This window comes from Pristis pectinata, chromosome 12 (genome assembly GCF_009764475.1).
Source record: "Pristis pectinata isolate sPriPec2 chromosome 12, sPriPec2.1.pri, whole genome shotgun sequence".
Classification (NCBI taxonomy): domain Eukaryota; kingdom Metazoa; phylum Chordata; class Chondrichthyes; order Rhinopristiformes; family Pristidae; genus Pristis; species Pristis pectinata.
In genome coordinates this window covers 18323635-18349140 of record NC_067416.1, presented here as the reverse complement: position 1 = coordinate 18349140, position 25506 = coordinate 18323635, and the positions used below count along the sequence as shown (strand labels likewise).

General features: G+C 39.3%; 1 protein-coding gene across 2 annotated transcripts in view; it reads left to right on the top strand.

Annotated features, from left to right (window-relative positions):
- plpp4 (phospholipid phosphatase 4) overlaps nt 1–17453 on the top strand; it is a 239898-nt gene extending 222445 nt beyond the window's left edge. For both annotated transcript variants that reach the window (XM_052027399.1, XM_052027400.1), the window contains exons 6-7: nt 4152–4322; nt 16758–17453. In XM_052027399.1, coding sequence (XP_051883359.1) covers nt 4152–4322; nt 16758–16957 — 371 coding nt within the window. In that variant the 3' untranslated portion in view covers nt 16958–17453. The remainder of the gene's footprint in view (nt 1–4151; nt 4323–16757) is intronic.
- Nucleotides 17454–25506: the final 8053 nt, after the last annotated feature.

The following is a 25506-nucleotide window of genomic DNA, read 5'->3' as shown; positions in this document are numbered from 1 at the left end:
TCTTCTGGGTGCTCCGGTTTCCTCCCACATTCCAAAGGTGAAGTTGTGGGCGTGCTATGTTGGCACTGAAAGCGTGGCAACACTTGCAGGCTGCCCCCAGAACACTCTACGCAAAAGATACATTTCACTGTGTGTATTGATGTACATGTGACTAATAAAGATATCTCTTAATATCTCTCTCTAAAGGGAGACTTCATTTTATATCTGCACTAAATAAATCCTGAATAAGATCTTGACACAAAAGTTCTGGAAAGTAGGATGCTGATTTTACATTATTTCATTCTTCCCTCTGCATCCTTGTTTTTACACCTTTGCACTGCTGTTCCTAACTGTTCTAAATAAAATAGAGTGTGCTAATGATTAATGTTCTATTCTATTTACATCACAAGGTCCTGGGAAATGAAATCTAAGAGCAAAAATCTTCAGCTGCAGGAAATCTGAACTAAAAAAACAGAAAATTCTAGAAATACTCAACAGGTCAAACAGCAGCTGTGGAGGGAGAAACAGACCCTGCTTCCTTTCTCTTTCAGCATTCTGAAGGGGCCATCCACTCCTTAACTCCCTAGTTCTTTCCTCCATTTTCACTAATCACTCTCCTTCCCCACACAACCACAGGAATGCAACACTTGCTCTTCCCACAATCTGGGGACCCAAACAGTCTTTCAAGTGAAGCAGTAGTTTGTAGAATATAAAACGTAGAACATAGAACACTATTGCATAGGAACACTCCCTTCGTCCAAGATATCTGTGCCAACCATGATGCTAATCCAAACTAATCCCATCTGCCTGCACATGACCTGTATCCCTCCACTTCCTACCAGTTCATGTGCTTGTTTAACTGCCTCATTCTTGCACTTCTTCCTGTTTAGTGTACTGAAAGGTGTGAAGTGATACACTTTGGAAGATTGAATCTGAAGGCAGAATACAAGGTTAATGGCAGGACTCTTAGCAGTGTGGAGGAACAGACGGGTCTTGGGGTCCACGTCCATAGATCCCTCAAGGTTACCGCACAGGTTGATAGGGTTGTTAAGAAGGCGTTTGGTGTATTGGCCTTCATTATTTGGGTATTGAATTCAAGAGCCGTGAGGTAATGTTGTAGTTCTATACAACTCTGGTTAGACCACATTTGGAGTATTGTGTTCGTTTCTGGTTGCCTCATTATAGGAAGGATGTGGAAGCTTTTAGAGAGCGTGCAGAGGAGATTTACCAGGATGATGCCTGGATTGGAGAGCATGTGTTATGAGTGATAGGTTGAGTGAGCTGGGGCTTTTCTCTTTGGAGGGAAGGAGGATGAGAAGTGACTTGATAGAGGTGTACAAGATGATAAGAGGCGTAGATTGAATGGACAGTCAGAGACTTTTTCCCAGGGCGACAATGGCTAACACAAGGAGCATAATTTTAAGGTGAATGGAGGAAGGTATAAGGGGGATGTCAGAGGTAAGTTTTTTACACAGAGAGTGGTGGGTGCATGGAACACACTGCCAGCAGAGGTTGTGGGGGCAGATACATTAGGGCATTTAAGAAACTCTTAGATAGACCATGAATGAGTAAAGAAATGGAGGGCTATGTGGGAGGGAAGGGTTAGATAGATCTTAGAGCAGAATAAATGTCGGCACAACATCGTGGGCCAAAGGGCCTGTACTGTGCTGTAATGTTCTATGTTCCATGAATTTGGTGCTCATGACATGGCCTCCTTTACACTGGAAAACCCAAATGGAGGTTGGGTTAGGTTATTCTACAGGGGTGACCTTCAGCTTCAGTTGCCTATGCTTTAATTCTCCACTCCACTCCCAGTCTGAACCTATCCGTAGCCTTCTGCAATGCTCCAGTAAAGCCTGATGTAAGCTTGATGAACAGCACCTTCCACCTTGGCATGTTGCAGCCCTTGAAATTCATATTCTATACAAGTTCATATAATCAGCCTTTCTTCTTAGTAGCAGAAATGGCCAGTTATATCAGCTCAGTTATTCCCTCTCAACAGACCTGATCCATAGAGTATTTCCAGCATTCTCTTTTATTTCAGTTTGCCAGCAACCACTGTTTTTTGTAGTTCACGATTCCAGCATTGTTCGGTTTGTTTTTGCTCCTCTGCCCTCAGCTGTCTGCCTCTATATGCACACCTCCAGACAGATCAGATAATCATTTTATAAGCCTTCACCACACCCTCTTAGATGGCACCAACAGCACCTATGTCATCTGGGTTCTCTTGGCCTCCATTAACATTCCCTCTGCACTCTCCATTCCTATACCTTTTCTGCAACTTAAAATACTTTTTCCCTCTCCTTTTCAGTTCTGATGAAATGTCATTGACTGAAAAAGTTTCCTCTGTCTGTTGTCTGTCTCTGTCCCTTTAGATGCTGCCTAACCTGCTTGGTATCTCCAGGATTTTCTGTTCTTGTTTGAGGAAAACTATATTGCTATACGTAATGACACAAATATTGCAAGATTGAGATCTCTTACTGTTTCATAAGCTGCTTGAGTACTGGTTGTTTAGAGTATCCACTGCTGGCTATGGTCCATGGGGTGTTCAGAGGGCAGTTGCTGTGTATAGCATTTTTACTTTAGTCAATTGCAGGGGTTGAACTTCCAAAAAAACTGAATACAAATATTTCTACTTATAGTTTGTGTAAAATGACATTGATGTAATTAAGTATTCTGGACCAAGCTATTCCGTTTTGAGGATTCTGCGTTGTAAAGTGCCGGGGTATGTCTCCTCAAACAGTTGATTCTCCACCCTTTGTTTCTCGAGGTAGAACTGAGACAAGAAGATGAGAGATGTATCCCCAAAGGAAGAAGTCAAAATGAATTGAAGAGATCAAAGTGGCCCTCTATGAGTTTGTGGTCTCTAATGCATTGTGCGGACAACCTGAGAGAGAGCAAACAAACTCTGAAGTTATTGCCTTTGTAGATGATCCCATTTGGACTGGCAAAAGTTTTCGAAGACTGTGTCTTCCATTGAAGATTGTGAATGTGTAAGGAGATTGGGATGGTGTGCTAAAATAATGCAAGACCAAGTTCGAGGGGATAACTAATAAGCTCAGATATTGAGCTAATATGGAGTTCCTGATCTGTTATTTCCCTCAAGCGATGATGAAAGCTGATGAAATATTTTGCCAAAGTGATGAAATTAGATTTCCAGAAGGAGCTCAACCTGAGCTCTACGAATTTGCTGAGGTATGCAGCGTCTGGCCAGCTTAGGCAGATACCTGAGACATATTAACTGGTCGCTCCAGTGGCAAAGGTTATTTTTAACTTGGTTACAGAATGTGAGCATTGCTGGAAAAGCCAGCATTTACTACCCAGCCTTAACTGCATTTGAAGATGATGATGAGCTGCCTTTGGGCCCATTCCCATTTGTGCTGTGAAAGCGCCCCCTCAGTGCTGTTGGGTTGGGCATTGTAAGATTCAGATCCAGCGACAGTGAAGGGACAGTGAGAGAGTGTGCAACGTGAAGGAAATTTGTAGGTGCTGGCATTCCCATGTGTCAGCTATCATGCTTCTGGGAGTTGGAGGTCATTTGTTTGGGATATACTTGCCTATGCTGGAATGCTGCATCTTACTATACACAGCTCCTCAAATGATAAAGCAGGGATGAGTTGTTTCATTATCTGAGGTATTGCAAACTGAATCAAGCATTGTTCAGTTTTCCTCACCTGACTTTATTGAGGAAGGAATATAATATAGGTGCCAGTGGTATATCTTGGGGCATTGCTACATATCTGAACCGGCTGTGACTCTCCAAAAACGCAACTGAATCTCAAAGTGCACTGGGAAGAGGCAGTCAGGTGTAATGAGACGGTCAGGCTTAATTATATGATTCATGCGTTCTTTCCATGTGGCATTCAACATGTGCTTCAAATAGGAAAGCCAAGTCAATTCATGGCCTTTGCCACAATAAAGAGGTATTAAACTGCAGGAGGAAAACTTGACAGCAAACCTGCCTCACTCTGGTCTGTGGAGTAGCATAGATACAGAGAAATTTGTTACCAAGGCTTGACCTCCCATCACAGCCTTGTCCGAGACAGAACAATGCAGGTGTCCACACCATGAAGTGGTTTTTCATTTTAATTGTTCTGTACATCTAACTTCCATGCTCCAAAAACAGAACTGAATTATGTAAACTTGCAATCATAAGGTTTTCCTTGTTCTAGTTGCTTTTTCAGGTCTGGGTTTCACCACCTTCTACTTAGCTGGGAAGTTGCACTGCTTCACGGATATCGGCCAAGGAAAGAGCTGGAGACTGTGTGCTGCTATCCTTCCTTTATACTGTGCAGTGATGATTGCCTTGTCACGGACATGTGATTACAAGCATCACTGGCAAGGTGAGCTATGTTGCCTTTAAAACCTCTACTGCTGTCATGTTGCTTTGGCTTTACTGGTCTTAGTGACGACAGCATATTAGATTGGTGGCTTTATTACTCTTCTCCATTATGTGACTTGTAAATCTGATGTTTTGAGACGTAATGATTTAATTATATGATTCATGCATTCTTTCCAACCCCCATATGCACATTCATCTTTTCCTTTCCTCCTGTTGCTAAAACAAATTTAGTTCAGCAAATTAGCTGGTGAAAAAACATGCGGTCAATATTATTTGTTCCTCATTATTCACATGAAAAATTGCACTTGCTTTAAAAGAGACCAGTACTGACCTTTCTAGAGGGAGTCCATTGATCACCCACTGCTGAGCAGTGAAGCACACATTTTAACAATTCTATTACAGGAGGGAATCAGTTTGTTTAGTTCTGCTTTGTGCAGGCAAAGGATAAATGAGAAATAGCAGTGGTTTGCAGCACTGCAAAAACAGAGCAATAACACAAAGTCCCTGAATTCTCAGGATGAGCAGTTACTTTAGAATTTATCAGAAGATCCACCTCTCAAAGAAAAAGAGCCGCAAGTTCCCTTACTGATCCATCCTGGAATCCTCTCTTGATATAGATCAATTTGTCAGATATTGCTCTGACAGTGGTCAAACCATGTTTTGCAATAACTTAGGGACATCTGTTAGAATTCCAGAGATGGATAGAGTTAGAATTAAATCCCCAGGGTTACGGCCTAACCGATGTTAATACATTCAACCAGAATTTCCAAGCTGGGTGATAATTTAAAATTAGTAATTTTAGGAAGTACCAATGTAAATTTGTTGTGCCATGAGAATAAAATCATTTCACTATGGATTAAGTTAAACTTCAACAAATTTTTGAGGAGGAACCATGGAGTGGGAGGATGAGAAAATAAGTGGAAGGAGAATGAGTGGAAGGAGTGATTGAGGAAAATGATAGGCATCTAGAGGATTTAGTTTAGCACAGATATCTGACAAGCCTTTGACTTGGTGTAGGTCACAATGATTAAACTGAATTGAGAAATGGGTGAAGGTAATACCCAAGCTCACTTAATTTCAGAATTGATTGATAAAAATAAGGCAAAAATGGTGCAATTTTTCTTTCTAAGAGTTAATTATTGCACTTGAAGAAACAAAATCAAAATATGTGTGTGGAGCAAGGGAATCTTCGGTTTGAAAACTGACAGATCCCACCCAACTAGGTGGAAGTCCAGGAATCCGCTGAAGTACAACTTTCCACTCTCAAGAAACCTTCACTGGACTGATGGTGTCTAATGGACTAGTGAAGAATTCCTCAGATCTCCCAGCCCTTATCTGTGTCTGAGCTCATTCTATCGTAACCAAGTCCACCAAGGCCATTTATTTTAATGTGTAGAAACAGCAATAGGAAGAACATATCATAAATTTCATTTCTATTTGAGTTAACAGAATTGATTTAAATGTATTCAATTATTTTAAATTGCATCCTTGTGTTTTTAATTATATTTTTAAAAATAACAAATAATAAAATATTTCAGATTTTTTAAGCTTTTTTAAACAATTGTGCCCAAGTATTTTTGAATATTTCTGAATGCCAAAGACATTCACAAATTCATTTTCAGTAAAAACCTTTGACAGCCAGTGAAGCCAGCAGGTGTCAAGTCAGTATGGGGGGTGGGGTGAGGGTGCAGAGGGTCAAACCTGCCAGTTCAGAGGCCGATCTTGGGGATCTGCTCAAGGAAGGACACGTGCTAAGGGCAGTGACTGCAAGCTTGGACATAAGGTCTACCCTCATGATCATTATTAGTAACTGGTTCCCAGAGGTATTTCACTTTGGTAATGTCCAGTTTTTAAAAATAAAGCCACGAAATTACATTGTAGAACATTATTGTACAAAGTACTTTTGTATTGTATTTCTTTGCCCTGTAATTAAAAAGTCATTATCCTTTTATGTTAAATGTCACCATCAATAAAGCAGACAACTTGAGAGTTTGCAGTGAAGAAGGCGGCCATTCACTCCATCATATACGAGATAGCATTTTTCAAAAGCATCTCAAAACGAATCCTTCTGCGATATCCATTTTCAATGGCCTTTTATCTAGAACTGTAATGGTCTTTGCTTCAATGGTTCTCTGTAAATTGGTTTATTATTGTCATAAGTACCAAGGTACAATGAAAAACTTGCATTCGCATACCATCCATACAGATCATTACAACAGTGCATAGGGATAGCAAGGAATCCTACAATATTGCACATTATAACATTAGTGGTTGGTTTACTGAGTAATGCATGGATTCATGGTAAAGGTTTATTGTGCAGCCAGGGTAAGAGACACTGCTATCATTCACCCAGTGGACCATGTTTTTAGTGGAAAAGAAACTGGTGTTTCACATTCTATTAACAGCAAATTACTGTCTCAGGATCCTTAAGTTTTACTTCAAAGTCACCAGATTTGACAAGATGAAATGAAATGCCAAACTCTGTGTAGGTGGTCCAAGTATTGTGAACTTCCAGCATGATGTTTGGAAAACTTGAAATGAGCTCTTCTATCTATTCTTTGCACATCTTTGATAATACTTCTTCAATATTACACTTTTAGAAGCAAAGTCATTTCAGAACTTTGACTCAATCAAAATTTGCAACTTCCCCATATTGCGTACGATTTTCAGAACCTGGTGTCTGGTGTGCTAGCTATTGGTGATGTCGGTTTCATGGGAAACCATTATCCAGTCTGGGTTTTGCATCTGCAGCTTGGAATGAAGTTTAACCAATGCACAGATGATGACATTCCTATCTCTACTCGGACTGTTTGATAGACTAGCTGCAAACATTGGAACTGAATTAACAAATCATTCAAGCTTCAAACTTTCCAGCTTTCCTGACTCAGAGCAAAAAGCCAGGGCCAAAAACTCAACTGAGAGCAAAAGAACCCACAAATGATAGCTGTTAAGTAGGACAGTAAGCACTCTCAAATGTTCCTACTTGCATGGTTAATTCATTCCTTGTTTCTTCTCCTTTGGAATAAAAATAGTAGCAAGGAGACAAACTAAGAGATCAGTCACCATTCCTCAGACTCCAGTTCAATACACTGAGAGGTGAGATTTCTTTAGAGAAAAATATAGGGCAAACTGATGATATGTACAACATAGAAGAACATTTGGAGGAGGGCTGGGAGTCAATTTCAAAACTAATTTCCTAATTGCCTCTTAAATTGGTATTGGTATATTATTGTCACTTGTACTGAGGTACAGTGAAAAGCTTGTCTTACAAACAGATCGTACAGGTCAATTCATTACACAGTGCAGTTACATTGAGTTAGTACAGAGTGCATTGAAGTATTACAGGTAAAAACAATAACAGTACAGAGTAAAGTGTCACAGCTGCAGAGAGAGTGCAGTGCAATAAGGTGCAAGGTCACAACAAGATAGATCGTGAGGTCATAGTCCATCTCATTGTATAAGGGAACCATTCAATAGACTTATCACAGGGGGGTAGAAGCTGTCCTTAAGTCTGGTGGTATGTGCCCTGGATGTTGGGAGAATGCAGAGGAAAGGAAAGTTTGGGCAACTTCTTTACATGAGTGAGAGTCATAAATTTCAGGTGCCTGAAAAAACAGGTACCAGAGAGGTACCCAATGTTCTGACTGTGCTCATTAATACCATATGAATGGTATACCCAAACAATGGTAGTGTTTCCATAGATTTCTGTCCCCTATATTTTCATTCCAGATTTTTTTTTTAAGCAGAATTAAAAATGGAAAGATAAATCCGTCCAGGTTTTTTTAAACAATAATGAAGCAAGCCTATTAGTAATTGCTGAAGACTCAGTAAGGTGTAAATCCATCCTTTGCTGTACGAGCTAAACACACAATATAATAATATTTGCACAGTGACCTCTGCTTTTGAGACTTTGTTCTATTGAAGTCAATGATAACATTGCAGACACTGAACCAGCTTCCAATGACATCCAGTTTTCTCTCTCCACCAGTTGTGATTTCTCATGCATGCTGTTGTCACCTCCAAATTCAATTACTTCAATGCTTATGAGCCGCCCGCTACTCTCCATTTTCAGCAAATCCTGAACTGTGCCGTTAAATCAGACTCGCCCCTCAGCCCTGTCCTTCCTGACTTCCGTTGGCTTCTAGTTTCACAGCACCTCACATTTTCATCCTCGTGTTTAAACTCTTCCAATGGGCTCTCCCTTCCTTCCACCTGCTTTCCCCTTTACATCACGCATTTCCCTCTGTTACTCGGAGTCTGGCCTCATCCGTCCTATACCATGCCCTTCCCCTATTCCTGCCTCTCATTCCACTAGTTAGATGCATTTTCTACAGCTGGTCATACATTGCACTCCAGTGTTTCCATTCCAATCCTTTCATCTGCCACTCCTTCTTTCTGAATGTCCTTAGGAAAAAAACACCACTTTGATCAAGAGTGTGGTCATTTCCCTTTCTTTTAGCTTCTCTGACAGAGTGGGATATTCACGGCCTGTTTAATGCATGCATTTCACTTCATCAAGTTTCTTATCTGATGCAGGGTTTCAACCCGAAATGTGGACAATTCCTCCCACCGCCCCCCCCCCCAACAGATGCTGCTCAACCTGCTGATTTCCTCCAGCAGATTGTTTGTTGCTCCAGATTCAAGCACCTGCAGTCTCTTGTGTCTCCAAATCTCTTATCTACTTGCTAAATACAAGCAAAATATTAAACTTATGAATATCCAATTCCACCCCCCCACCCCATTCTCTTAATCTCTCTCCTTCCTTCATAAGCAGTTGAATCCAAATCATTAAATATGTTGAAGAAAGTGTTAGTTTTTTTAGTAGAGCCGGAGGTATCGAGGGATATGGAGAGAAATCTGGAACATGGTACTGAATTTGGATGATCAGCCATGAAAATATTGTAGGGCTGAATGGCTTACTCCTGCTCTTATGTTCTATATTCCTATCAAGCACATGAAACAGAACAACAACCATAATCGCTGTACAAACACCTGATATGTGCCTTTGTCCCAACACAGAACGAATGCAACTTTATGAAGGGAAGGTGCACCTTTCGAAACACAGGATTGTAAGCAGCTGGTGTGTTGACCAATAGTACCTGATCACTTGACATGATTGTCAGTGTTCACAGGCTGTTGAGGATCTGTTTATGGACTTAATCAGAAGTAAGATATCTTTATTGGTCACGTGTACACTGAAACACACAGTGAAATGCCTCTTTTGCTTGGTGTTCTGGGGGCAGCCCGCAAGTGTCGCCACGCTTCCGGTGCCAACATAGCATGCCCACAACTTCCTAACCCGTACATCTTTGGAACGTGGGAGGAAACCAGAGCACCCGGAGGAAACCCACACAGACACGGGGAGAACTCCTTACAGACGGTGGCCGGAATTGAACCCGGATCGCTGACCCTGTATTAGCGTTACGCTAACCACTACACTACTGTGTCTGCCCTGTTACCTGTTAAAAGCTGAGCACTCAGCTTCTGCTTTAAGCCGCTGTGCGTGGAATGCAAGCAGCTCACTCACAGTTTTGTCATGTGTACGAGGCATGATAAAGCAGGTCAGAGGGAAGCAGAATTAGGCTTTAAAGGAGCCTTTTAAAATGCTGAAAAGACATTTGTAAACAGAACTAATTATTGTTTAATCAGGGTAATAGTGCTCCACCATCCTTAATGATGCACGTTTAACATATTTAAACCAAAGACATGTAAAGAAATAGATAAAGTACCAACACAGATCAAGGCAACAGATCTATTAGAGGAACTTTCAGTCCAACACATCATTTTGATATTCCACCCCTGACCTCCACTCTTTCAATTCCTCTTGATTTGCATAATGCTTGGTAGATAGAAAATCAAAGGTTTAGAGGAATGTGTGTAAGAGTGAGTTCTTACACTCAGGATGCACAATGTGCTAATCCAGCTTTAAGTAGTTTGAACTAATCTTTTATTTTACTAATGCCAAGACCAGCGGCAACATTGATGTTGAATCATAATTGTGAGTTTACAGTCAGAAGGACAGATAACCATGAAACAGGATAGAGTTTCTGTAATCCCATGTGCAAGTAATCTACATATCAGGGTAAAATATTCTGTCACACAAAGCTACTCAATTATAAAATTACAATTACCAAATTTAGTTGTTAGTGAGCGTGCAGGCTGCTCTGGATCATCACTGACAGCATGCTTTAAGATGTTTGTTTTAAATTCAGTGTAATTATTTGTAAATGATATTTGCTGTTATATGTAAGCAGTTGATGTCCTTTGTGTGTTCACTACTCAAATTAAGATGAAAGCAAAATATCATACCCAAATAGCATGTACATTAAAACCAACTAGTGCTCCAATATTTTCAGTTAGGTTGCAGATAAAAAAAACTCCAAAATTTCAAACAATGGAAGCACAAGAAAAAAGACCTCAGCTGATGCTCCAGTCCAACACAGGAATGCTGCATTGTCTGGGATGCTGTTTTTCAGATGAAAGGTTAAAATAAGGTTTTGCCTGCCCTCTGGTGGAGGATAGGAGTTGGGAAAGGGAGACAGCAAGGATGATAAATTACAAGAATGAAATTCTGCACTTATACAGTTAAGTTTTGTGTGAATCAGGCTGTTTGGAAGTAATTCAGACACTATAATACTGACCTTGGTTTTGCTAACTGGATACCACCTTCACACACCATTGGAACACACAACTGCCCCACACTTATTTATTTTTTGGGTCAGAAGCCAAAAGTGTCAAAGACCCAATTGACAAAGGCTATATGTGGTTTCAGGGTTATGTAGGACAGAGAAAATCCTACTCATAAAACTGTGAAAACCTTGGCAGAAGGCAAAGCCATAGCTCAATTTAGCCAATCTGTCAAAAAGATATCCAGAAGCAGATCTCCCAATGTAGATGCTGAGCAATTTCAGAAGGTTGTTGCGCCGATACTTGATTCTGTACGAGTCCAGTAATGGAGAATATTGATTAAGTATCTGAATGAATCCTTTAGCTAGTTCACGACTTCTGCATTCAAATATGCATTTATCGAAGTCCCAGACTTGCAAAACTACCAATATTTCCAAGCAAGATTCAGCCCATTAAAACTTTTTACACTAATATTAAATTGCCTTGGAGTGGAGACCATTACTTTGGATCAGTGACCAACAGCAATTTCCATTGTCACAGAAGTGAAGTGTACAAGAGCATGTTCAACAGCTACAGTAGATTTTGGCCCAATGTATTGTAATTATCACCAACAATGAACAGCAAATTAAAATAGGACACTTAAATTAGCCTTTGACTCTGAGTCAGACAGTGCAGAGTTTATTTAGTATCTACAATGCACATATAAAAACCTCACTCCAGTCCATATATTTGAGAAAGAAGCCAGATTGCAAGATGCCGTATTGCATGGTTCACCGAGCAGCAACACAATGCGATTGTCATTCCTGGTGATTTTCTTACATTCCAGGTATACATTGATTAAAACACGGATAGTACGTGAAGCTGAAAGTACTCACTCCATTTGTTTGGGCGAAGAGAATGGGGACAAAAATTAAAGTAAAATGTTTCCTTTAAAAAGTTCTGAGAACATTGATCAAAATGCTTACTGCTTGAATACAATCCATTGTATAAAATCAAACACTTCCATACAAGATATTCCATGCAAATAGGACTAGCTTAGATGAGAATCTTGACTGGCATGGATGAGTTGGGCCGAAGGGCCTGTTTCTGTGCTGTATTACACTATTAATTCATTCTAAACAGCCATCACCCATTTCCCAGTTATTAACACGGATTACTGCTGTCCTGATGACTACATGTGAGCTGATAGGCAGCTCACCCAACTCGATACACGATTGAAAGGTGTAGGTAAAGACTTTTAATTAAAAAACAGAATAGGTTTGTAGTAAAGTGGCATATTGATGCTTGGACTAGAATTCAAGACTTTTTAATCTTCCTTGGATCCTATAAAGATCAATACATACCATTTTGCTGAAGCTTAGAATCCTAATGACAAATGTAGATTTTGTAAGTCCACTGAACAAATTGGATGTTGCAACAATTATTTTTTTAAAAAAGAAAACCCATGCCATGCTGATACAAAAAGAAATCCTTTATACATTCAAAACTTGAAATAGAAGAGACTGCTTAAACTCTAAATTTCATTAGAATCGGAATGTTAAATGACAATAAGCTTAAACTCTGTTTCTCTCCTCAGAAATGCTGTCTGACCTGTTGAGTATTTCTAGTATTTCCTGATTTTAAGATTTCCAGCTCCTGCAGCATTTTGCCTTTATGTTTAAGTTGTTATATAGGACCACATCAGGGCAAGGTTAATTAATTCAAGCAAGGGACTAGAAAGTACCTTTTTTATCTGTGTATCTGGAGCATTAAACAAAACCTGGCAATCCTAAAGCTGCCAAGGTACACTTCTGAAAGATTCCTTTCCCTCCTACCTCTCAAAATAGCTACTTAAAAATGACTGTTCCACCTCCTTTTCAGAAAATAAACTGTCATCTTGAAAAGGTCATTTGTTTTGTTTAGTTAACTGCAGCAATATTCTGTCTGCCTTCCTCCTACACCCTTGGGTTTACTGGGAACGAAGTTAAAAATGTGCTGCTTCAATTCAGAGTGACACAACATGGAAACAGGCCATTCGGCCTACCAAATCCATGCCAACCAATGGACACCCATTCTTATTAATCCCATTTTCCAACACTTGACACAGCCTTCAATGCATAGGCAATTCAAGTGCTCAACTAGACACTTCATTTTGAACAATTCAACATAGGAACAGTTGAACTGAAAGGAGCAGCATTCATTAAAAATGTTTTAAAATGAAAATGCTGGTAATCAATGAGACATCATCCTTCGTTAAACATTAATGAATGATGCATGATTTTAAAAAAGCCTATAAATTGAAATCTTCACATTTAACCTCTTTTACTGTATGCAACAAACTTTTGTCTTTTCTTCCCATAGATGAGGGAGATTTTAAAAAAATAAATTACCACTTCTCAACGTTGGTCCTTTTATTTTCTTTGCCCAAGCACTGCACTAAAGAGTCAACCAGAGAATTATAGCTCAAGCTCTTAAGGAACCCAACTAGCGCATGGAACTAAGCTCTTGAAGGAAGAGACCTTAGTGATATCTAACTGGTCCTCCCCATCAAGGAACTAAAGTATTGTGCTACTAATGTTTAAAGAAAAAAGAAATGATGCTAAGCACTCTAGGCTGGCAATGCTGGGAACAGCCCAAAACATAACCCCAGAAATTTAGTTTGAAGGATAATAATTGCCAAAGATGTTCAAATCAATAAAACAAAATTCTGATCAGAACATATTGAAAATTCAGTCACTGGTGTACATTAAATGTAAGTGTTCCATGGGACCAAACTTTATCTATGTAATTCACTCAATGGTATTTACTGATGCAGAAGTTTGCTGCATAACAGCATGTAAGTTGCATAGGAAGAACATGGCTGCATCAATAGAATAGGAATTTAGTTCTTATTTCACCAGATTCTTTCCTTTAAAAAAAGTTTTCTTTATTTTGAGAAGTTATTTTGAGGAAATGGGAACTTGATTCAGTGGTGTTCTCCAAGCATTTCTGGTATAAATATTGACAGTGAATTGATAAAGTTCTGGCCAGAAAGTCTCTCAACAATTTAAGTTTTAGAGGTCCTCCTTATAGCTCCAACATCAATGACCATAGAAGGCAGGAATCTCTAAGCAGTATCTGAGTAGCTTTTATAGTTTTGAAATCAACCATCAACAGCATATTCACTCCCAAATGTTTTCTTCTGACAAGAGGTTGATAGTCAAAGCAGCAGTCACCAAATTTGTCCACAGCCTCTTCAATGAGCATTTCCAGGCATTTTAATTATCAATGACTGTTTTAATCAAAGTTAAATGATCCATAACACAAACTTTAATTCCTTTACAAAGATGGAGCTTTCTGCTAAAAGCACACTCAACCAGCATTTCTGACCAAGATCAACCTTGGCAAAGCTTTTGCTTCTTGAGTGCCTAAACTACTTGATGAAACTTTGCCTTAGTGGGATTGTAGATAATAAAGATAGTTAGGACATTATTTGATGCATTTTGCAGGCGAGCATGTAATAAAAAAATATTCTTGCACAGATTACTGATTATCTGATGGACACAAGAGTATTCTTCTATTGTTGTATTGAGAATCAGAATATTGTAACCATATTAATGTTTAATGACACCAGGGTTTCTGATTAGGAAAGGTGCAAAGGAGCTTGAGAGGGTACAGCGATTTATCAAAGTGATTCTAGGGTTGAGGGATTTTAATTACCACGAGAGCTGGGAGAAGTTCCGGTTTATTTCCTAGAGCAAAGGAGGTTGAGGGGAAATTTGGTGGAGGTGTCCAAGATTAATAGGTTTAGATGAGGCACAAAGAAAAGCTGCTACCATTAGTTAATGGAATAAGTGACAGAGAATTTGGGCAAGAGGTTTTCTGTTTGAAAATGCAGCAAGTGGTAATGACCTGCAAATGGCAGCTTTTGAGGGTAATGGAAGCAGAGACTATCAATGAATTTGATTGTGCTTGACCCAGTCCACACCTCCATCCAGTCCCCATAACTGCACTAACTTTTTCCACAGCCCCAGAGCAGGAGGCTGCACTGCTGCAACTGTAATGCTAAGTGGAGCAGTTCCGTGCACTGCCACCTGATCTCAGGGGTTAATGGATCCAGAGGCTCCTCCCCTAAACACACTGATGCCTTTCTGACAGATCAAGCTGTCAAAGATCTTTTATAACTGTCCTTAAACACCTTTGTTAATCAGGGACATTAAAAAAATACAATTGAAATGGGTTTAACTAATTAAAAAAAACGAGACACCATAGACTGCAGATGCTGTGTCCTGATGCAGGGTTTCAGCCCGAAACATCGATAATTCCTTCCCCTCCCTCCCTCCCCCCCCCCACCCCACCCCACACACACACACAGATGCTGCTCAACCAGCCGAGTTCCTCCAGCTGATAGCTTGTTAGCTTGTTGCTTAAAAAAAATAAATTTACTTAAGAATGCACTTACCTGGTACAAATTAAAAATATTAATATTAACAAAAATTAAGAACAAATCACTTTACAATCCTCTTTAAATGAATGGGACCATGCCACACACACACACACCAGCTCAGCCCCTAGACACAGTACTGGCTCCAACCATGGAATGGGGGATTGTCAGATGCACCATATGCTTTAGACCCATGTCCACATGCCATGATAAAAGTTTGTGATTCATTCAAATCAAGCTTCATTTTGCACTGATGCAACAATAATTTAAGTGACAAAGTAACAAAAAAAGCTTTCAATAGATTTAAATAAATTTATACACTAGCCTGTAGTTCAGCATCAAACCACCAGACTTTAGCTCCATAACTGTTCCAGAATCTCAAGATTCCTGTGAGCATGATTGCGGATGTCTTGAATTACCGCATAGTTGATCACTGCTGTTATTACCATTGCAATTTCTGCAGGGCAATTTGCCCATTGAACTTGGTGAACTTAAACCTAGTACAGCTTCAGCCACTCTACATTTCTGTAGGAAGGAACTCCAGTGATGGAGAGAGGCAAGTTACAGGTAACTTGCTTTTTTCTGGATCTGAGGTCATTTCAATTTATTTATTTTATTTTTGTGAGCACTTAATTATTTTTAAAGTGTTTAAGTGTGCTTTATTTTAATATCACTTGAATGTAAGACATCTTTATTAATCACATGTACATCAAAACACACAGTGAAATGCCTCTTTTGCGTAGAGTGTTCTGGGGGCAGCCCGCAAGTGTCGCCACGCTTCCGCCGCCAACATAGCATGCCCACAACTTCCTAATGTGTACATCTTTGGAATGTGGGAGGAAACCAGGGCACCCGGAGGAAACCCACGCAGACACAGGAAGAATGTACAAACTCCTCACAGATAGCAGCCGGAATTGATCCCGGGTCGCTGGTGCTGTAATAGCATCACGCTAACTGGTATACTACTTGTATTTGAATATCACAAAAATATTTCCTCCATGAATGAGCTATATACAACGGACTGGTGTATTTCTGTAATAAGAACAGAAAATGCTACAAACAAATCAGTAGGTCAGGCAGTCTATGCCAGGGAAACAGCTAATGTTTCAGGTCCGAGACACTGTCAGAACTTGGAATGAGAGAAAACAAGTTAATTTTCAGGAGGTGGTGGGGGAGGAATGGGTAGAACAAAGGAAATACCCCTGTTAAGGTGAGACCAAATAAGTTAATATATTAGCTTGAAACAGATAATTCTTCTTTGTCTGTGTAATGTATTGCTAATAGCAAGATGTTGAGACATGCCCAGCAGGCCAGGCAATACCAATTTTTGATTTTCATTTGGTGTTTTACTATGTCTTTATTCCTAAATTACCTTTAGAAAATGTTTGTTTTCTTTTAATATTGCAGATGCACTGGTCGGTGCCTTGATTGGCATCATCTTTGCCTACCTTGCCTACAGACAACATTATCCATCACTGAGTCACACCGAATGCCATAAACCACACGTCTGTCTCGTGGTTCAGGTATCAGCTGATCAGGAAGAAGCATCCACTCCAGAGAAAGCTACCAGCCTGGCTTTAGAGGGAGTAAACGAGGGTCCTGTATGACTAGCACACTTCTAACATGGACAATTATCCCTCCATACATTCCACATAAATCAAAACAAAATCTACTTAAAATTCATTCCATAACAATCTCATGTACTTTTGTCCTTCATATATCCAATGGAAAGCAAAATGATTAACAAATTATTTTGCTTTCAAAGTAATGGTATACATTGATGTCATCTGAGAAAAGAAATTCATTTTAAAATGGTCATCAGATATTAAACATGGTAAAAATGGCAATGTTCTTTAAATGCACAAGAAATCAAAAAAATAATTCTGAATGAAATTTAATTACAGTGCAAGACTGAAGCAACGTTAAGATATTTGCACAATATTGAAAGAAAATGCATTAATTATATATAATTACAATACTGACAGTATGAAGAGATCATGGATAGATCTGATTAACGGGTAATTAAAAATTTTGATGAATGCTGTGAAATTAGTATTGTGAAACAATTATACAGGTTGCAGTGAAGATGTAGTTATTAATGGCGAGGAATGACATTCAAGGATCTGAATAAATGTACTGAAGTTTCATTTTTCTAAGCTCAAGTTATGTGGCATTATTCATTAAAACTGAAATTGTTAAAAGATGTTTTTGCATTGGATATGTTTTATTAAGTCATAATATTAAATATTTGATTCAATATTTGATGTCTTTATACTTTACCTAATTGCTTTATACCAGTGAGCCTAGCTATCGCTCAGACTTTTATCTTTTGAACTCAGTCTACTTTTTAAACTATTTAGTTCCAGGTTTGACCTTCCAGTATCATATATGATAATATATTTAATTTGTAAAATATTCTTTGAACTGGTGCCTTGCATTTTACTTTTCTTATTTGATTGGTCATTACTTTACCATCAGCTTTCCTAAATCTGTCATATTCTCTCTTTCTTGCTCCTTTCAAATATAAAATCTAATTACATTTTAATCACTACTCTAAGCTGTTCCCAGCACCTCTAATTCTTCTTCCACCGTCTCAACATCACAGCAACATTTCCCAAGTATCACTTTCCTTTTTGCAAACTGTGATTTTCATGTTTTCTAGTCACATTTACAGATGTCACATATTTGCTTTGACATTAAAAAATAGAGCCCCAGTGTTTTCACTGGGTTCCTTCATTTTCTCCTCTTGTTTTCTTGCCATTTCTATGAAGGTGGTGCCTCAACAGCAGCATACATGAAACAGGTACAGGAGAGGTTTAAGGATTTGTAAATCAGAAAATATATGAGGGCTCAATAATCCTTTGGAATATCAGCATTAAGGGCAATGTTTTTATGAGGATTGGAATGAATGTCAGATCATCTCCAGTTTGTGGTCACTCAGGATAAATTCCACCTCTGAGGCATGGGTTCAAACTTAAAATAGACGAAAGTTTTTTTTAAATATCCGTTTGGATACAAACATACTTCTTGAAAAGATACAAATTGAAATACTCTTCAATGGGTTCCAGAATCTCAGTATGATCTTCCCAAAGAGGAGTCTGAATCCTTGCTGATTCTTGATCCAATTAGAAACAAGGTTAGTTCTAACCCTACCATAGCTGTCTCAAATGTGCTTTATTAACTCAGCACAAACCTGGGTTCAGACTTGAGGACCTCCTATGCTGCTTAGTCCAGTACCACCTCATGTACTGTCTTTCAAACCATTAGTACCATCTATCCAACCCATTCTAAATTACTATTTCTTCTCAACAAAAGTCACACATTTACACCATCAACTTCTGTCAAGCATATACTGTATGTGAGAGATGGTGCAAAAAACTCATTAAAGTTAAAACAGCATTCATCATGAAGATCAGCAGTATGTTACACAATGACAAGTACATTTATAATAAATTACCCAGCAGCAGCTTAACATGGTAGCATTACCATATAGACTTGACCAATATATTCAGTATTAAACTAATCAATCATACTGATTTATATAACTATGTTTTGAATTCAATTTCCTTATTAAGTAAAGGCTAATGAATTTTTAAAATAATTTTTAAGAAATGCATAGACTATAAACACGAGAATGTATTACTGAAAATGTAACCAAGTTCTTGGAAGACAAATTTCAAAAGGGTTTGGTTGTCTCACTTAAGACTTACAAGAAAGCCAAATGATGAACCAGTATGATCAGCTACTTGGGAGAATGAGCTATGGGCAGAGACTGGGCAAATTTATATTACTTTCTTCTGAAAATATGCCGTTAATTGAAATGTGAGCGGAATTGATTAGATGGATGGATCACTCTAGGAAGTGTCACGAACCAGCAACAAAAGAAACACACTGAGCATGATTCAGTGTTAAAAACTATTTTATTAATCACTACTTATGATAATACGTAAAATAAAAGTAAAAATGTTAGTATGTTAGAATTCAAAAATGTTAAACCTTGAACGTTAACCCCCAAAACTAAACTCTTCGTGTGTGTGTGTGACAAAGTCCAAAACTCCCAGTTCAGGAATGGTTCTTAAAGTTCAGTTCCACAAGCCATAAGGTGAAACATGAGCAAGGGCTTCTTCAACAACCACCGTTGTTTTAAGATAAGACGTAGACGTAGAGAAACATAGAGAGAGTAAATACGAAATCCAAATGTTCCACGATGGAACCCAAACGACACTCCAGTGTTTACTTGGTAGTGACTTCCTCACCCCGAAAAGCATCCGAATCGTGGTCGTCCACACACAAATACCTGTTTCCTTCTACAGGTCAGCAACAAAGTGAACTCCACCAGATTACTTCCAACTTCCATACATGGATTTCAGTGGCAGACACAGTTATAGTTTCTCATCCATCGATAGAGAAAACTAGCAGGCTGGTGTCTCTCTCCCTTCTCTCTCTCCTTCTTCTAACTTCTTCAACAACGTCATTACGTCCTTTATCTTCTATTGACGTAAGCACGCCCCACACACACATACACACACACTCTCTATCTTAAAGGGACTTTCACTGAGTCCGTAACAGAAGAAAATCCAAAACAAAGTCATATTCATAATATTTGAACCGACCTTACAAATCCAATAAAAATAACACATGACATAAAGAGACGCAGGTCAAAAAACAAAATACTTTGGGTGCTGGACATCTGAAATGAAAGCAAAAAATACTGCACATACTTAAAAACGACAGGCAGCATCCATGGAGAGAAACAAAGCTGTTGTATCACCCACAGCCTACCATCACAAGAGGCTTCAAAATACGTATATTAATATATGAAGCTGTCTTATGAAGTGGGTTAAATCACATTGGCTCAGGATAAATTAGTGAGAGCAGGCTTCCTGCTCTTTAATTTGACACAATGGCTAGAAAATTGGACCTCAACTACCTGCAATGTAGCAGGAAGGAGGACTTGGGAAGTAAAGTTAAAAATCATCCAAAATCAATACTAATTTTCATTACACTGATTCACAGCAGATTTACCACCGGAGCATGTTTGGAATTCCTGTCCACAATCCACTAACAGAACATTGATGATGGTATTGGCAGATTACTTATTTCTGTGCCTTTATTTTAAACACTGGTTAAATTGTTCTTCACAATCAAATTACATTTTAAATACTCTCAGGGTTCTTTTTTCTCCCCCTAAAAATTGTGGATACAACAACAGCAGCAGCAGGAGGATGGGATGGGATGGGTGCGATCATACAATTGAAATAAGATTGACATAGCAATGGCAAAATAGAACTGGACCAAGGCTCTACATTGAGTATAAACATTAAGTAAATCGTTGAGCCTAGAAGATTTGTGTTACCTTCGAAACCTTGTGTATAATGCTTTGTTGACTGCACACAATGTCTTGACCCACCCAACTCTGACCAGCAGGAAATTCAACTGATCCCCTTGATTCAAATGCACAAAATAGGGTTTGGGTTTGGTACTTCTGAGCCCAAAATGCAGAGACCTCATTTGAAGGTTTGGATCATGTTCCCATTAATTTGTATTCACCATAAATTGTTAATAGACCTGGGAGGTAGAAGTTCAATTTTCTCAGTGGTGAGTTATCAAAATAAAAAAAACAGAAAGTACTGGAAACACTAGAAGGTCAGACAATCTGTGGAAAGACAAACCAAGTTAACTTCTCAGTTCAAACACCCTTCATCAGAAATGGGAAAATAAGAAAATTAGTTAGTTTTAAATTGCAGAGAGGATGGAAAAGGGGTGGATAGGGAAAAGAGTAGACAAATGTTGCTGAAACTTGAAACTAAAAGTAGTCAATATTATAGATAATTTTACAGCAGATATACTCAGTTCTGATACAAACAGGAAACGTGTTATCCAAAGTTGAATTCAACATCAAATCCCAAAGGCTGCAGTATGTCTAGATGAAAGGTGAGGTGCTGTTCCTCAAGCTTGTGTTGGGCTTCATTGGAACAGTGTAGAAAGCCTCAAACAGATGGGTTAGAGAAATAATGGGATGGAGAATTAAAGTGCTAGGGTCACCTCTGCAAAGTGAATGCAGATGCTCTGCTAAACGTCACCCAATCTGTGTTTGGTTTCTCCATTGCAGTCACCACCACCTTACAAGCACCAAACACAACACATTAGATTGGTAAAAATACAACTGAATCGCTGCTTCACCTGGAAAGACTATTTGGGAACAGCAGGTGTTACATGGGAAAGTGCCATGAGAAGGGGAGCAGATAGTAGAGATGGGAGAGCCAACAAATGAGTTGCAGAAGGAATGGCCACTTTAGAATGCAGAAAGGGGAGAGGGGAAGATGTGCATTATGATGGAATCTCATCGAAGATTAAAACTTCAAAGGATGATCTGCTGAATACGGAGGCTGGCAGCGAGGGAGGTGAGGCCCAGGGGAACACTACCCTTACTTCTACCAGTCTACTCTTACCAGTTCAAACTTTCTATGTCTTCATAACAGTACCATTAATTTTGTCATAAGATGTGATGCATATCTATTATTTAACTGGCTCTGGGAGCATCACAAGGGCATGCAGTACTTTAAAATCTATTAAAAACCCTGCCCTGTACCAATCATATTTGAATTATGGACAAAAGATTACAGATGCTGGAATTTAGAACAAAAACAGAACTATGAAATAACTCAGCAGCTCAATCAGTATTTGTGGAGGCAAAAGCTGTAAGTTGATAGTTCGGGTCAAGACCCTGCATCAAGACAGAGGGAACAGTAAAGATTGCCAGGATATAGCAGTATGAAGGGGGTGCGACAGAGGCTGGTAGGTGAAGGGAGAAGAAAACTAGGTGGACAGGTGTGTATGGGACGAGAGCATTGAAGTATGGATTACCTGAAATTGGAAAGTTCAGTGTTCATACTCGAGCGCAATGTGATGTTGTTCTTCCAATTTGCATTTTGCCTCGACATAGCAATGGAGAAGGCAGAGTTCAGATGGGTCGGTGTGGGAGTGGGAAGGAGAGTTAAAATGACATACAACTGGAAGCTCTAGATGGTTGTTGCAGACAGAATGCAGGTGCTCCACAAAACAGTTGCCTAGCCCACACTTAGTTTCACCAATGTAGAGGAGGACGTATTGTAAGCACTGAATGCAATAGACCAGGTTGGAAGAGGTGCAGGTGAACTCATACTTCAGCTCTAAGGGCTGTCATGTCCCTGAATGATAGCGAGGAGGGAGGTGAAGGGACAAGGGTTACACCTCCTTCAGTTGCATGAGAAAGCGCCAGGGACAGGGAGGGGTGGATTAGGAGGAATGAGCAGACTAGCTAGTCCTGAACGTGGTCCCTGCGGAAAGCAAAAGGTGGGGTGGGGGAGGAGATGTGTCTAGCAATAGGATCACATTGGAGTGGCACAAGATGAAGTGTGGTGGGGGGAATGGTGAGGATTGCGGGAACTCTATTGTGTTTTGCCTGGGAAGGGGGGAGGTCAGAGCAGATGCAGAGTTAAGGAGGAAATATATTTGAGGGCTATCAAGTATGGTAGAGGGGAAGCTATGCTTCTGGAGAAAGGACAGTTCAGAAGCTCTGGAGCAGAAGATCTCACCTTGTGGCAACACGTGGCAGAGATGGAGAAATTGAGAAAGAGGGATAGCATTCTTACAGGAGGGTGGGAGGAGGTACAGTCAAGGTAACTGGGAGTCAATGGGTTTGTAGAAGATGTCAGTGGCAAGTTGGTCTCCCGAGAAAGAGATCTAGAAAAGGAAGTGCCACGAATGGCCCAAGTGAATTTGTGGGCAGGGTGGAAGATGGTGGCAAAGGCAATGCAATTAACAAATTCTGCATGAGTGCACGAGGCAGCACCAATGCAGTCATGGATGTAGTGGAGAAAGAGCTGGGGGTGGGGGGAGGTGGTGGAATACCCCTTTGATCTGTAGGAAATGGGAGGAATCGAAGGATTTTTGAATTGTTTTTCATTCATTTTTTTTCCTCATTTCTTCCCTTATCTTTCCTTATCCTTTGCATCACCAGCTCTCATTCCTGGCAATTTCAACTTCCATCTCAACACTCCATCATCTTTCCTTTCTGATCTCACTGCCCTTGTACCTTATGTTAACTTCACTCCATATGAACTCTTCTACCTATAGCCATGGTCACCTCATTTCCCGCCCCCTGCTGCATGTTTCTGTGCAGTCATATTGTGCTGATCACACAAGACCATCTCTAAATACAACCTGGTACTAATCCCCATCCACATCCTTCCCCTTACCCACCAAACCCACTTCCATGCCCAGCCCTGGAATGGGTTCTTCCCCAATTTACTTATTGCTACACTCACAAATTCCCAGCTGTGTGGACTTTGGTGTTCCATTCACTACAATCCTTCAGCAGATATCGACCTATACTACCACATCACCCTATTGACTGGTCTCATGCTGGTGTAGCGCTTATTTCAACACTCTTAAGTCTGAGTGACTGAATCGAATATTTTAGGAAAATATGTATACTTACATAGGACATCGGCTGGGCTGCACTTGCCCAGAACACAGTGCTCATCTGGATTCAATGCCATAAAAGCTTTGAAGAAATTGCTTAAAAAGACATACAATTATGTTACCAGAGAGGTTATGGCTACTAGGAAAGGTTCAACACAGGGCTATATTCTTTCCTCTTTAGAAAACTTGACATTTAGAATGACATGACAGATATTGTTAAAATTAAGAGGTTGGACTTATCAGGAGTAGAGAAAACGTTTCCCCAGGAGAAAATCCAAAATTAGGGAGCATAAATACAAGACAGTTACTACAAATCTAATAGAAGTCTCTGCAACTGGTCCTCTTGTAATTTACAAAAGCAGGATTACTTGCATCTGTCCTATTTAACCACAATTTTAAAGCTTTTAATTTTTTTAAAGAAAAAATAGCACCAATCTGTTCAATCTTTTTTGATATATTGCTCAATGTCAGTGCCGTTCTTCTGTTTCATTTATACTTAAGGGAAATAAGGAGAAATATATTTGCAGAGTAGTTAGCACGTGGAACCTGCCACAACAAGTTGTTCTCTTAAAAAGCTTACATGCTTTAAAAACTAGAGCATGCATCGGAAAAAAAAAGAGGAGGATGATTTGTATGGTTGAAGTGAGGTACATGCAACGGGAGGAGACTGATGAGCATAAATACAAGCACTGTCTGGTTCAGTTGAATGCCTGTTTCTGTGTGGGTATCCTCATTTTTTTTAATATATTCATGGGCATACCAATACTTCACAGATTTGCACTTGTTCTCTATTTCCACAGGACTCTGATTTTATCAAAAAATACTTCTATATGCCATAGTCCAATTATCCACTGCCCACCCACCCAACTCTGATTGGCAGGTAATTTAACTAAACCCCTTGATTCAATGGCACAAAATATATTTGAGAGCCCAAAATGCAGAGACTTCTTTTGAAGTTTTGGTTCTCGTTCCCATTAATTTGCATTTATCATAAATTGCTAATAGATCTGGGAGGTAGAGATCATACCATCTGGAGGTGCATCATAGTCAAATTATCCATTGCCCTCTAATCAGTATCAGGGAGATCAACTAGTTGATTTAAAAAAACATTCATCTACAAAATCCTTCTCAGACCTCAATACTCCACTTGAATTTTCTCTTCCAGCCTTGTGCTCTCTTTGGTTCTTTGAATTACCTTTCCTGTGTCATATGTTCTACTGCATTATTCCATATATTGCTCTATTCTGTGCTTCTATCTCATGTTCTTGAACCTCTTTCACTACCTTTAAAACCCTTCCAAAATTCATCCTTCAACCATTCATCCACCCTTTCCAACGCTCCTAAAAAGGCTGCATATACTTCAGATGAAGAATATCTGCACTTTTATCCCCCCCGATATGTTTATGATAGTCAAGGCTTTGTACCACCATATGCTCAGCTTTTAAATAGTTTTATTACTTTTTATAAAAGTTAAACCTTTTAAAAAGATATTTGTAATAGAACTGAATAGTATTAACTCAGTCAAGACTATTTACTGAAGTGGAGAGTAAGTGTGCTGCCAATAAGTGATATTCTGGAGTATACCCAACTGATTTGAATTTTGTGATTCAATTAATCAATATATACCCAAATATATTTCTTTGAAAAGAAGCTCCCTAGTTTTCCAATTATTCTGCTCTGAGTGGCTCTT